Source organism: Macrobrachium nipponense, chromosome 21 (genome assembly GCF_015104395.2).
Source record: "Macrobrachium nipponense isolate FS-2020 chromosome 21, ASM1510439v2, whole genome shotgun sequence".
Classification (NCBI taxonomy): domain Eukaryota; kingdom Metazoa; phylum Arthropoda; class Malacostraca; order Decapoda; family Palaemonidae; genus Macrobrachium; species Macrobrachium nipponense.
Window position 1 is genome coordinate 7,435,481 of NC_087212.1, and position 14,382 is coordinate 7,449,862.

A 14,382-nucleotide genomic window follows, 5' to 3' on the forward strand; every position below is an offset into this window, starting at 1 on the left:
CTCACCTTCTATTGATGCTGATCGCCGATTATACTGATAACGGTTAATTATTCAGGAGGTGGTGCTTGCGGAGATAACACGCGGCTGGTGCAATTCAACACCTTTTGACATCGTCCCCTGGCCTAGTCGCACTAGTATAGTACTACTTCTCTCAGCCAGCCAGTCTGCTCCGTTGCTTTCCTCCAACCAGGTATGTAGGAGGAACTGAAGGATTTTTTCACTTCTATCGGCAAGGTGTGTTACTCGTGAACCGAAACAGGAATGCGCTGGTTGGGCTTACTCAGTGGGTTTTCTTATTCCTTTAAATGCAAGCGAAAAACCCGTGGGGTTAATGGCGCACTGACCTTCTATCAGAGAAACGATGACTGTATATTACGTTTTACAATTTTTGTCATGATTTTTGTTTTCTTGTGGGTACTGCGCAAAATCTAATTTTATAATGAAGCCCAGACCCGCTCGTGAACGGAAACCTCTTTAGTTGGTGACGCCTATTCGCCAATTCTGCTGCCTTAACTTTCGGAAGAATGATCTTGACGATAAAATACACGGGTCTGAAGAGTTTTCCTTCATTTGTATAACTGGAAAGTATTGCTTTGAAGCGCCGTATACCCTTGCGTGCGCCTGATCTAACTATAGTCGATTCATTTAAGGTAGATTCTTGCGCCTATGAGACGTTTGTTTGGCGGCCTCTGATTGGCTGGTAGCGGGAGGCAGACTGCTCGCTCAGTGGGTCATATTTTCGTTTGTAGCTTAGAAAACTAGCAATATGTTTACATTTCTTCATTTATCTCACGTTTTACAAAAGATAGGAAAGTTTTGGTCATACCAAAGGATTCGGTATTAAATGTACAATTAAATAATCTTTTCCTGAAATCAATAAGTTAAAATACAAAGGAATTTACAACGAGTAGAAGTGAAGGGAGAAACATTTCATTCTTTATACCTGTTTTTATTCATCATCGGATTTTGCATAATTCATGAGATCAAGATAAAATAAAATCTTGTGTTTTTTAACAATAAAATCACCCTGAATACGATGGTGCTTTCAGATTTTAGATGCGTGTAATATGTAAAGAGAAAATGAAGAATATGTCTTATTATGTTACATTCGTGCTTGACTCGGTTTGACAATAGTGCCGAGAGACATCGTTGGGTCTGGTCCTCTGAGCTAGAGCCGTTGGCGTGTTGGCAGTTGCCAATTGGCCATATGAGAAGTTTGCAGTTTCGAGACTATGTATTTACCGAATTATTATGTAATTACATTTTCTATAAATAAATGCATAGAATTACCAATATAACATTTGAACATTTTTACTCAAATATCATATATGTCCGTATTTCTGGACATATCTGATAAAAAAAAGTAAATAATCAGATGGATGCATCTGGTATCGTTAGCCGCGGGCGGGAAATTCAGTTCAGGAATGAATTTGAAATCTACGGACCTACTTCGCACTCTTCAGCTCATCCTTAGTTTTAATGAGGTTGGTTTTCAAACATATTAGTTTCTAATTTTACAAAGTACAAATGTTTATTTCTTACCATAAAATTTGTTGACGATGTAACGAATATAATATACTGTCTTTTTCAGAATTGCTTGAGTTACTCTTACACCAGAATGTTTATCTCCTTTATATACGTTACACTTGACAACATGTCTACAACAATGTTTAGGAAAAATTTGCTTAGTTTTCTCCTGAGGTAGTTGATTATTCTTGAATCATTTAATTCATACCTGAGTTTTTTTTTTTTTTTTTAGATTAGAATAGCTCCCGTAACCGTTCCCACAGCCCTGCATAATTGTATATATATAGTACATGTAGGATAATGAGACTAATCAGAACACTGTTATATCTTCATCTTTTTAAACAAAAAGAATGGAAATTCATGCAGATATGTCATAAACACAAAAGAAAGTCATACACAGTAGACTTACATTGGTATGTCATTGGGCTATCGATATGAACAAAAAGAAATTAAAATTTTACAAATTTTCTTACGTCATCATTATTGTTTATTGCTCCACTGAGATTATTATTTCATATCACTCAATTAAGTCTCTGATATCTCCTTCGTTTGAAAATGAATATATTTTCAAACGAAGGAGATATCAGAGACTTAATTGAGTGATATGAAATAATAATCTCAGTGGAGCAATAAACAATAATGATGACGTAAGAAAATTTGTAAAATTTTAATTTCTTTTTGTTTATATCGATAGCCCAATGACATACCAATGTAAGTCTACTGTGTATGACTTTCTTTTGTGTTTTATGACATCTGCATGAATTTCCATTCTTTTTGTTTAAAAAGATGAAGATATAACAGTGTTCTGATTAGTCTCATTATCCTACATGTACTATATATACACATGCAGGGCTGTGGGAACGGTTACGGGAGCTATTCTAACTCAGGTATGAATTAAGTGATTCAAGAATAATCAACTACCTCAGGAGAAAACTAAGCAAATTTTTCCCTAAACATTGTTGATAGACATGTTGTCAAGTGTAACATGTATATAAAGGAGATAAACATTCTGGTGTAAGAAGTAACTCAAGCAATTCTGAAAAAGACAGTATATTATATTCGTTACATCGTCACAAATTTTATGGTAAGAAATAAACATTTGTTTGACTTTTGTTTATTGAGTGAACATATGAAAACCCATAAGCTTTTGATGTTATTGGCCAGAGAAACAAGTTCTGTTATTTATCAGTGAGCCTCATAAAGCATGTACGAATTTCTCACTTAGACTAAATTGAAGCCAACACCCAGATGCATCCATCTGATTATTTACTTTTCTTTTATCAGATATGTCCAGAAATACGGACATATATAATATTTTAGTAAAAATGTTCGAAAGTCATAATGGGAATTCTATGCATTTATTTATAGAAAATGTACTGACATAATAATTCGGTAAATACATAGTCTCGAAACTGCAAACTTCTCATATCGTCAATTGGCAACTGCCAACCAACACGCCAACGGCTCTAGCTCAGAGGACTAGCCCCACGATATCTTGCGTCTCTCGGCACTACCTGTCAAACCCGAGTCAAGCACGGATGCAACATAAGCATATTCTTCATTTTCTCTTTACAGTATTACACGCATCTAAAATCTGAAAGCACCATCGTATTCAGGGTGATTTTATTGTTAAAAAACACAAGATTTTATTTTATCTTGATCTCATGAATGTTATGCCAAAATCCGATGATGAATAAAACAGGTATAAAGAATGAAATGTTTCTCCCTTCACTTCTACTCGTTGTAAATTCCTTTGTATTTTAACTTATTGATTTCAGGAAAAGATTAATTAATTTTACATTTAATACTGAATCCTTTGGTATGACCAAAACTTTCCTATCTTTTGTAAAACGTGAGATAAATGAAGAAATGTAAACATATTGCTAGTTTTCTAAGCTACAAACGAAAATATGACCCACTGAGCGAGCAGTCTGCCTCCCACTACCAGCCAATCAGAGGCCGCCAAACAAACGTCTCGTAGGCGCAAGAATCTACCTTAAATGAATCGACTATAGTTGGTTATCGGTCACTCCTAATGGTGCGAGCCTGAGGTTTTCAATAAGACACCTTCCAAAGCATTGAAACGAAACGTACTTCCATAATCAGTTTGGTTCTGCTTCAAATGTTGGGAGTCAAGAGACCAGTGTCTAAAAGGCTGAGCCTAATTGATTCGTAGCAAAGTACCACCGTATTAATATACAATAAGAATAAAAATATACTGTATATGGATATGCATTGTGCGCAATGAGGGTACGAGAGAACACAATTTCCTTTACATTTACTACTTAAACTCCTTTATACTTACAGTAGGTAAAATATATTAACCGAATACTATATCATTAATATCTTAACCGATTATAACTAAATTCTTTCATTATTCATTCGTTAACGCCATTCAATGAATAAACGAAACGCCGGTAACCTAACCGAAAATATAGTCTAGGCTGTTGACTGCAGTATAGCCAAAGTAACATTAGGCCTACAAACTGCAACAATCAAGTGCATGTCTCTCCTTCTGCAGAGACAAAACCAATTACGACTCCGGATGGAGTTAAAAGAAACATAAGTTAAATTTTCAATGGCAAAAAAACAAAAATAAAGACGGGGTAATTTATACACCTACTTCATTTTCTATTCACCTTCAAGAGCGTCACTGTTACGTGCGAGAGAGAGAGAGAGAGAGAGAGAGAGAGAGATAGAGAGAGAGGAGAGAGAGAGAGATGAAGGCAGCTAACTCAATGCTTTGAGTAATTCTTTCTCATGTTCATCAATTCTGCTACCAAGTGCCTGATACTGACCAGTCACTAAAGACCTCAGTTTCAGCTATAAAGATGCTAATTGCTCTCTAGTTACTAGAAATCTCCATTTCAGATGCGAGATACTATAGCTCTTACGCAGCTACAAGTCCTATATAGTTTATGTACCAGCCAGATGATCCTAGCGAGTTTATGGGAAACATCGACGCGCCCACAACATATTTTGGCCCTTCGAACTACCAAGTTAATTCCAAAAACAGTACCAGCGCCTGCATTTCTTTAATGATGAATAAAGCAAATTTAACATATATATATATATATATATATATATATATATATATATATATATATATATATAGTTATTATATATATATTATATATGTATAAGTCATATCACATTACCGTGATTCATATACGTACATCGAGCTACAAATGTCCTTTAATATCTAATTCGCTCTACCTCGAAATTTAATATATTTTTTCATATATGCTTAACCGAAGGGGATTTTTTTTTTTTGTGATAATAGAATTGCCGGCTCCCGGGCGCGAACCCATGAAACCATACAAATCCATAGGACGTCAGTGAAGCTTTACCCACCCCACCACCGCAAGAGACGAATTAGATATTAAAGGACATTTGTAGCTCGATGTATATATATATATATATATATATATATATATATATATTATATATATATATATATATATATATATATATATATATATATATATATATATATCATCAATGACGTAATTCATTCATTTACAATACCAGTCCTTTCAATCGCACGTAGGGGTCCCTTGCCCCCTGAAATCCTTGAAAATAAAATATATATATACATATATATAATATATATATATATATTTCTCCAGTATTTCATGGGGGGGGGGGGGGGGGGGGGGGGGGGGGGGAGAGCAAGCGGGGCCCCCTTGCCCCACTACCGTGCGGGGCGTCCATGATACGAACCAACGGGCTACTACAGTTAAGACTCAAAATTTGGAAAAGTCTAGTAGCTTTGTAGTATTCTAGGAAGTAAGCAAGTGCAATTAGACGTATCCTCTTTGTCTTAGACTTTGCCACCAAGGTGTTAGCAATAAAAACGGTGTTTTCTTTAGGAAATGGAGACATTTTTGTAGAAATTTTTTTTTTCTCTTGCAGTCAGGCGGATGTGGGGTTATAGCTAAATTAAATGCCAACCACGCGTAGGGACAGAATAGGTATTATACTGTAGTCTCTTTAATTCTATATTACCTGTTAATCTATAGAGCCGGTTACAAGACGTGAGAAAAATCGACATTCTGAAATATTACTTTTTATCCTAAAACTGAAGAAGCTGAGTAGCTATGCGGTATAAGAGGGATACAGTAATACGCATATAGTACTTACTAAAGAGCTAGGCTACAAGGCACAAACAAAAATAGTCTCATTCTTTGTGTTTGATAGCCATCTACTAGACCTTTTCAGTCAGCATCTACTAGAATTTTTCAATAGCCATCTACTAGACTATTTCAGTCACTATCAACTAGACTTTTTCAGTTGCCACCTACTAAACTTTGCCATTAGCCAACTACTGGACTATATCAGTAGCCAACTACTAGACGTGGTTAGTAGCCAACTAAAGTTTGTCAGTAGCTAACTACTTGACTTTGTCATTAGTCAGCTACTGGACTTGGTTAGTAGCCAACTAAAGTTTGTCAGTATCCAACTACTTTTCTTGGTTAGCAGCCAACTACTAGACTTTGTCATTAGCAAACTACTGGACTTTGTCAGTAGCCAACTACTAGGCTTTGTCAGTGGCTAACTACTAAAGTTTGTCAGCAGCCAACTACTGGACTTTGTCAGTAGCCAACTACTAGGCTTTGTCATTAGTCAACTACTGGACTTTGCCAGTAGCCAACTACTAGGCTTTGTCAGTGGCCAAATACTAAAGTTTGTCAGCAACCAACTATTGGACTTTGTCATTAGCCAACTACTAAACTTTGCCATTAGCCAACTACTGGACTTTGTCAGTAACCAACTACTAGAGTTTGTCAGTAGCCAACTATTAAAGTTTGTCAGTAGCCAGCTACTGGACTTTGTCAGTAGCCAACTGCTAGACTTGGTTAGTAGCCAACTACTAGAGTTTGTCAGTAGCCAACTACTAGACTTGGTTAGTAGCCAACTACTAGAGTTTGTCAGTAGCCAACCACTAAAGTTTGTAAGTAGCCAACTACTAGACTGTCAGTAGCCAACTACTGGTCTTGATCAGCAGCTAAATAAGGGACTTTGTCATTAGCCAACTAGTAGAGTTTGTCAGTAGCCAACTACTGCACCTGGTCAGAAGCCAACTACATTGGACTTTGTCAGGAGCTAGCTACTAGATTTACTAGCTCCTAGATTTAAAGAAAAATGTACAATTTCCAAAATATTTTTTCATTTGAAGAGTCTAGAACCTTGGGAGTATGTCCCAGCAGGAATGAAGAATTCCCATTCACTTTCATTTCTCCACTCAACTGGGCTACCAAGTGTAGGCCACATAGTTTCTGATTCAGGGTTTTATATCTACTGAAAGACCTGTCAGAAAAATTGATGAGTTTTATGTCTATCAACAGACCTCTATCAGAAGCATTACAATTTATAAATTTTACTTTTCACCATCAGACTCTCGTGATTGTGTACTTAAGAAGCATGGAAGGTAAAATATACATACTGTGTTTGCTATAGCCAAATCCTACAAGGAGTGCAATAACAGTGCTACAGATTTTGTTGGAAAAGTGCATAATGCTCGCTTAAATTACAACTTAATAATGGTAATTTTAGATTTATTGGCCTTTTTATCCTAAGAATTAACAAGGTTTATTTTATCTTTAGTTCCTGTCACAATTTTAGAACTGTTATAATAACATTTTAAAGACTGAAAGTTTGTTTTCAGCAGAAGTGACTACTTTCAAAAGTCTGGAATGACTACGAGCCATCCCATAGTTCTCAACATTCTATAAATGGAATGACGTATTCTGTGTTTTGCCCACATCTGAACAAGTGAAATAATCACGTACAATCCAGTAAATTCACTGTTGAAGAAACTCACTGCACATTGTCGTTTTTAGATGTTTTGGTGCTTTAGTGTCCATCTACAGGAATCATGCCAACGTCTGTTCTTTGAGTCAAAATGCAAAACTTGTTTTTAAAGGCCTTATGGATATGCAACCCAGAATTCATAGGAGGCAGAATTTTGTCAAATTCATGGCGTAAGATTTAGGTTTAAAATACCCAAAGTTTTTAACTGTCAAATCTTTGCAGAAAGCTAAAAACATTTTTCACTACTGAAAGAATTAAGAACCTTTGGTGACAGAAAATATTTGTACACTGTCATATAACGTACATCTAACATTTATTCAAAAATTACAGGTAACTTTGAAGTTAAATATTTTTAAGAATTCACACAACTTTAAAATCTTATTGCCGGTTTTTCCTCAAAACGAAATGGTGGTTATATTTACATGATTCCTTGTGTTATACTGGATGTAATAGCAAATATCTATGTCATACTAGTAGGAAATTGGTTTACCCTATAAAATGACATCGTTAATGCAGTTAGATCAGGACAAATGACAAGTGCTTTATTTGTATACATGAATTATTTGAACCTCTGTGTAGACTGAAAAACTCATCAAAGCTAATATTTTGGAATAATGTTGCTTAACGGAATATTATTAAATCTACTTTTATAAAATATTTTAATAATCAACGCATGAAACTTAGTTCTGGTCCCTTTATGCTACATAATTACCTGGTTAATGAAATGTAAGTCTTTAAACTAGATAGCTACCTGGTTAACGAAATTTAGATCTCTTTAACCTAGATAGATACCTGGTCAATGAAATGTAGGTTTCTTTAAACTAAATAGCTATCTGGTTAACGAAATTTAGGTCTCTTTTAAACTAGATCTCCTTCCAAAACACCTTCGTGTCAAAAGGACTCCTGCTTTTTCTTTTTTGTTCATACAAAGCATTACCTGGTTAATCAAATGTAGGTCTCTTTAAACTAGATGGTTACCCTGGGTAATGAAATGTAGGTCTCCTTAAACTAGATTGTTAGACTGGTTAATGAAATGCAGGTCTCTTTAAACTAGATCGTTGCCTGGTTAATGAAATGTAGGTCTCTTTAAACTAGATAGTTACTTGTCTCATAAAATGTAAGACTCTTTCAACTAGACTGTTACCTGGTTAATGAACTGTAGGTCTCTTTAAACTATATAGTTACCTGAGGAATGAAATGTAGGTCTCTTTAAACTAGATATTTACCTGGTTAATGAGATGTAGGTCTCTTTAAATTAGATATAGTGCGTTTACTTATCTAAGATCGCTGTGGTGTGGCTTGTACAGATATCATACGGTGCCAATTTTCATGTTATGGTAATCATATTAGCTTCATGGAGTCTATTGAAATAGTTTTCATTTCTTGAAATGTGGTTTTTTATTTGCATCAGATATTTTGAATATATCTTATTTCGTATATTCTTCGTTAAAACCTCAGTTTCATTAATGAAAATGAAGATATGGCATACTTTTTCCCCGGAGATACCAGATCTAAGTTTAGTGGACCTATGATTTTTAAGAGGATTTAAAAGGTCATGGTCAATATCATTAGAGGATACTTGCTCTCGATCACCCAGTGTAATAAGTATGGACAGCCCAGCACAAGTGACTCCCATAAACGTCTTCACCCACCACCTGAGGCCACGGAAATATTCTATAATTTCCTGAAATACTTCATTTTATAAAAACATCATGAAGGTCCGTAACTGATGTTTCGAGGGCTATCCAGAGAACATCTGAAGCAACAAAAGTGTCAGAAATGACTATTCATAGACTTAACAAGGAAGCAGGAGAGGCTGGAAATATGCTGGAGGCTCCAGTGTTTCAAAATAGAAAAGATAAAGTTAGGCCTGTGACTGACTTGGATGATTCTGATAAAAATTTTATGCAAAGAAGGAATGAGGAGTTGTCTTTTCTAAGGGTATAATAGATCGATTGACTTATGAATTTATGTCTCAAGTCCAAACACCGGAGCCAACAGGCCATTCAGCGCATCTATAATTATAATAATAGCTAAATAGAATCGCGGAATTGAAAATAAAATTTTAAAAAAAGTTAAAGGGAAAAGCAAACCCTTTCCCTCGACTCCCTAGGTCTAAAGCCAATACTCCTAAGAAAGATTATATCTTAGAAAGATTATATCTAAGAAAGATTATATCTTAGAGATTATATCTAAGAAAGATTATATCTTAGAGAGATTATATCTAAGAAAGATTATATCTTAGAAAAGTAAACGCACTATAGTTACCTAGTTAATGAGATGTAGGTCTATCCCAACTAGATAGTTACTTATTACATCGTAATGACGACAAATTGTTTAAAACTGTCGCTTATATACATTAATGATGTTCTGTTTGCTAACGGCTTCAGTCTTTGTTTGATGATTTATTACATATGTGTATGTATGTTCATATACACATATGTATTATATTATATATATATATATATATATATATTATATTATATATATATTATTATATATATATATATAATGCATCAGTACTAAGGCGAGTGGCACGTGGTAAAACGTTACAAAATACTTACTCTTAGCATTATATATTAAAGCTCACAATAGGGGACATAAAATGACTGAGAGCCTATACAGAGAGGTATACTATGTTGCTTGATTAATTACTGGCATCACAAGGGTAATTAATCACAGGCATTGAACCAAAATTGAGCAGTGAGAAGCTGAACCAAGAAAGGAGGAAAGTTGCATTGGAAGGATGTAACGAAATACAGACAAGAGGCAAAAGCGATTCACTGACTGCACAAGAAATTACTCTCACAGTACTTGGAAATCCTTAGCCTGATTGTCTTTTCATCTGCTTATATTTCTGTGCACTACAGACGGTATAAGAACACTTGTGGGATCCCCAAAGGAAGCAGGGGAGCAAAAAGGGGGGAAGGGGAGCTCTGCAGGTGAGAGGCATCTGGGAAATCTGAGAAAGTTCTGAGGGGAGCTCTGCAGGTGAGAGGCATCTGGGAAATCTGAGAAAGTTCTGAGAGCTTCTGAGGGGGAGCTGCTTTGGCCCCATCCTTTTAAAATCTATAGTGCATTTACTTTTCTAAGATCGCTGTGGTGTGGCTTGTACAGATATCATATGTTGCCAATTTTCATGTTATGGTAATCATATTAGCTTCATGGAGTCTATTGAAATAGTTTTCATTTCTTGAAATGTGGTTCTTTGTTTGCATCAGATATTTTGAATATATCTCATTTCGTATATTCTTCGTTAAAACCTCAGTTTCATTAATGAAAATGAAGATATGGCATACTTTTTCCCCGGCAATGCTAGATTTGAGTTTCGGGGAACTATGATTTTTAAGAGGATTTAAAAGGTCATGGTCAATATCATTAGAGGATACTTGCTCTCGATCACCCACTGTGATAAGTATGGACAGCCCAGCACAAGTGACTCCCATAAACGTCTTCACCCACCACCTGAGGCCACGGAAATATTCTATAATTTCCTGAAATACTTCATTTTATAAAAACATCATGAAGGTCCGTAACTGACGTTTCGAAGGCTATCCAGAGAACATCTGAAGCAACAAAAGTGTCAGAAATGACTATTCATAGACTTAGCAAGGAAGCAAGAGAGGCGGGAAATATACTGGAGTGTCCAATGTTTCAAAAAAGAAAAGATAAAGTTAGGCCTGTGACTGACTTGGATGATTCTGATAAAAATTTTATGCAAAGAAGGAATGAGGAGTTGTCTTTTCTAAGGGCATAATAGATCGATTGACTTATGAATTTATGTCTCAAGTCCAAACACCAGAGCCAACAGGCCATTCAACACATCTATAATTATAGAAAGAAAAAAAGGAATAGCTAAATAGAATCGGGAATGAAAATAAAATTTTTAAAAAAAGTTAAAGGGAAAAGCAAACCCTTTCCCTCGACTCCCAAGGTTTAAAGCGAATCATCCTAAGAAAGATTATATCTGCAAGAAGCATTTAATGGGACTTACATACCCGTACATATGACAACTATGCCTTTTCTACCTGGCCCCACCAGAGCAATCTTAGAAAAGTAAATGCACTATAGGCCTAAAGAGGCTCCTACCTCTACAGGACACCTGTGGAGATTAATTCCAGAGCAGCCAATGGAAATGAAGAGGAGGTTTAGAGAGAATGGAGGCTTTCAGTTCATAGGGGCAACTAAAGAATATGGGAAATTGTTTACTTTAACTTGGTTCTGGCTTGAAATTCTGACTTAATATATATATATATATATATATATATATATATATATATATATATATATATATATATATATATGTGTGTGTGTGTGTGTGTGTGTGTGTGTCTGTGTGTGTATAGAAATATATATATATATATACACATACACATAATATATACATATATACATAATATATATGTATATATATGGTAAAATTGTGTGCTCATACAGTGTGTTTGTGTGTGCACTAAAAAAATATTCCCCCGCACGTCAAATTTTTGCAAGATACTGCCATGTGTTCCATGATTCTATAGGAAGCCGTATGCCTTGGAAAATGGGTTTTAATGTCTAATTTCCATTTCATTTACTAATACTTGATATTTACAATACTTTCCTGGCGAACTATGTGATCTCATGATCTATGAAAATCTCAATACCTATTTTGGACAGGTATGTGGTGGCTTTGGGCAAGTTCTTCGATGTTTTCCCTTCCTAGGCATACCAAACACTTCGAGAGCTGATCTATCCGAGAAGCATAAATCTCTTCAATTTGTCTTGGGCATCTAACGGGTTGGAAAGCTACATTGTTAACTCCACACATATCTGCTAATATAAATGTTGTAAGCTAGCCTTCCCGCCTTACCCGAATAACAGAAGGCTTATGTTTTACCTGTATTCTACAGATAAGTGATAAAATGAGGAAGTACCTACATCACCTCGTGAGATTTACAAGACGGATTCATGCACGAAGGTCCCTACGTAACTGTCTCTTTTTAATACTCCTGTGGACAACCGTTTGTTATCTACACTTCAGGTATTGTATAGACTTTTTTTCTGTATAGATTGTTGAGCACAACAAACAATGATAGGAACTAAAACCAACAGCAACCCCTGAGTACATTTATGAGCAAATATATAAGAGAGAGAGAGGCAGTGCATTTCCTTCCCCTTCAAGTCAAGATCACAGCTAACTCTCTCTTGAGCCGCCCACTTGATTTCAGCCAGTCTAAAAATTGCCATTAGTGAATTTATGGGTTATACCAAATGCAATTAGAACTTCATCTCCAGATAATACATGAATACCTATATTCCATTGCATGGACATCATCAACTCTCATTTAAAGTGAAAGGAAACTTATGGGGAAAAAATTCAATAGTAAAAGTGTGTCTGGACACAAACTTTGCATGTAAGTGGCAGCATTTTAACAGCTATAAAACCTTTTAAATCAAAATTTATGCTAAACAACAGTAACAATACTTGAATGCTTTACCATGTTTAAAAAATTATTAAACCTAAATGTTCCCTATACGTAAAAAAATGAAAACATCAAACTAAACTGACCTTCAGACTGGTGAACTTCCTTGAAGGATGCTAGACTGCTGGCCATCCTGATGTCTTCATAAAAATTCTTCTGGAAAGAAACACAGTTGTCATTATTACTGTTTTGGTACTTTTGCCTAATCAAAGCATAAGTTATTACACCTAGTGGAAAAATGTCATTTCTCAGAGGAAACCCAAAAAGACTTCGACGAAGAGAAAAATGAAAAACAATGTTCCCCTGTTTCCATAATTATTGCATCATTTTGGGAAATGGCAATAAACTAACTCTACTTTGCAAGTCTCAAAGCCATTTCTCTAGACAATTAGTTGTACAGTATAGTATTCCATTTACAGTAAGAGATCGCATCAAAATGATAGTGGTTCCATTACCATGAACTTTATTCTTTGTAGATTTCCATAGCCTAAAGCAGGACTTCATAAAAAAATACTTATGTGGATCACCCATCTGTCCATTTTGCATCTTATTCCCATTCCCTTGGAGGGGAAGCTGCCTGCCTCTCTAGAGGCATACAGCATTCAATATACATATTGTATGTTAGGTCAGTCTACCCACATGGACTGCTTCCCTGGTGGTATGCATTACAACCTGGGCATTGTTGCCCTAAGAAGTGTAAAAGATGTACAAGTAAAATATACCTCAAGGCAGATGAAAACCTAGCATAGTGTCATGGCCAAGTATGTGAGAGAAAAGGCTGCAGACAGCGTCCGAACAACGTACTGTATAGAAAACATGAGGAACAAGTTTACTGAGCGCTGTGAAAGGAAATGCTTAGTGTTAATCTTCGCATACAATGTTCCCTATGTAAGATCAGCTGGTCAAAAAAAAAAAAAAAATTTTTTAGTTGGGAGTTTCAACTCCACTGCTCCACATAACACTATACTGACCATTTAAGGCTAAACACCAGCTTTGCTATGCATTTGGAGGAGTGAACAACTCCATTTGGAGAAGCACCACCTAAGTCCAGTACAATAATTATTTTCTACATATTACCATTTAAAACAATGCTGCCACCTCTTGCCATTCTCTTAAAGGAAGCACTAAAATTTGACTCACTGCATATAGTACTGAAAGACCCCAATAAAACAGGATGGTAACTAGCGGAGTTATTCATTCAAAAAAGGTCGCTTTCAAGAACAACCAGACCTTATTATCCAGTATTCATGAGAGTTATTTATTAGTTTCAACCTTCAAGGATTGCCCAGTCCCCTCACTCAATATTGTAATAAGGACTGGTTTACCTTAAAGCTACTTTTTTGAATAAATAATCTCTAGTCATCAGTATTGATATAATTTGACTAGGTATTCCTTGAAAGCCATTGTAACTCAGTAACAAATCTGTAGTTACGTCCGTTTTAATGAAGTTAACTTTTAGTAATTATACATTGATAGAATAATAGTATACGTGATAAGTACTATATATATATATATATATATATATATATATATATATATATATATATATATATGAATATATATTATGTATATATACAGT

The 14,382-nt window shown here is 35.3% G+C and overlaps 2 protein-coding genes across 2 annotated transcripts in view; one reads left to right on the forward strand and one right to left on the reverse strand.

Annotated features, from left to right (window-relative positions):
- The window catches only part of LOC135197752 (uncharacterized), a 68,101-nt gene extending 67,966 nt beyond the window's left edge, over positions 1-135 (reverse strand). Inside the window, exon 1 of the mRNA XM_064224829.1 lies at positions 6-135. The gene's annotated coding sequence lies outside the window, so the exon portion shown is untranslated. The remainder of the gene's footprint in view (positions 1-5) is intronic.
- LOC135197754 (uncharacterized) overlaps positions 49-14,382 on the forward strand; it is a 26,343-nt gene continuing 12,009 nt past the window's right edge. The window contains 2 exon segments of the mRNA XM_064224837.1: positions 49-190; positions 12,231-12,361. Of these exon segments, the coding sequence (XP_064080907.1) occupies positions 12,243-12,361 (119 nt within the window). The 5' untranslated portion in view covers positions 49-190; positions 12,231-12,242.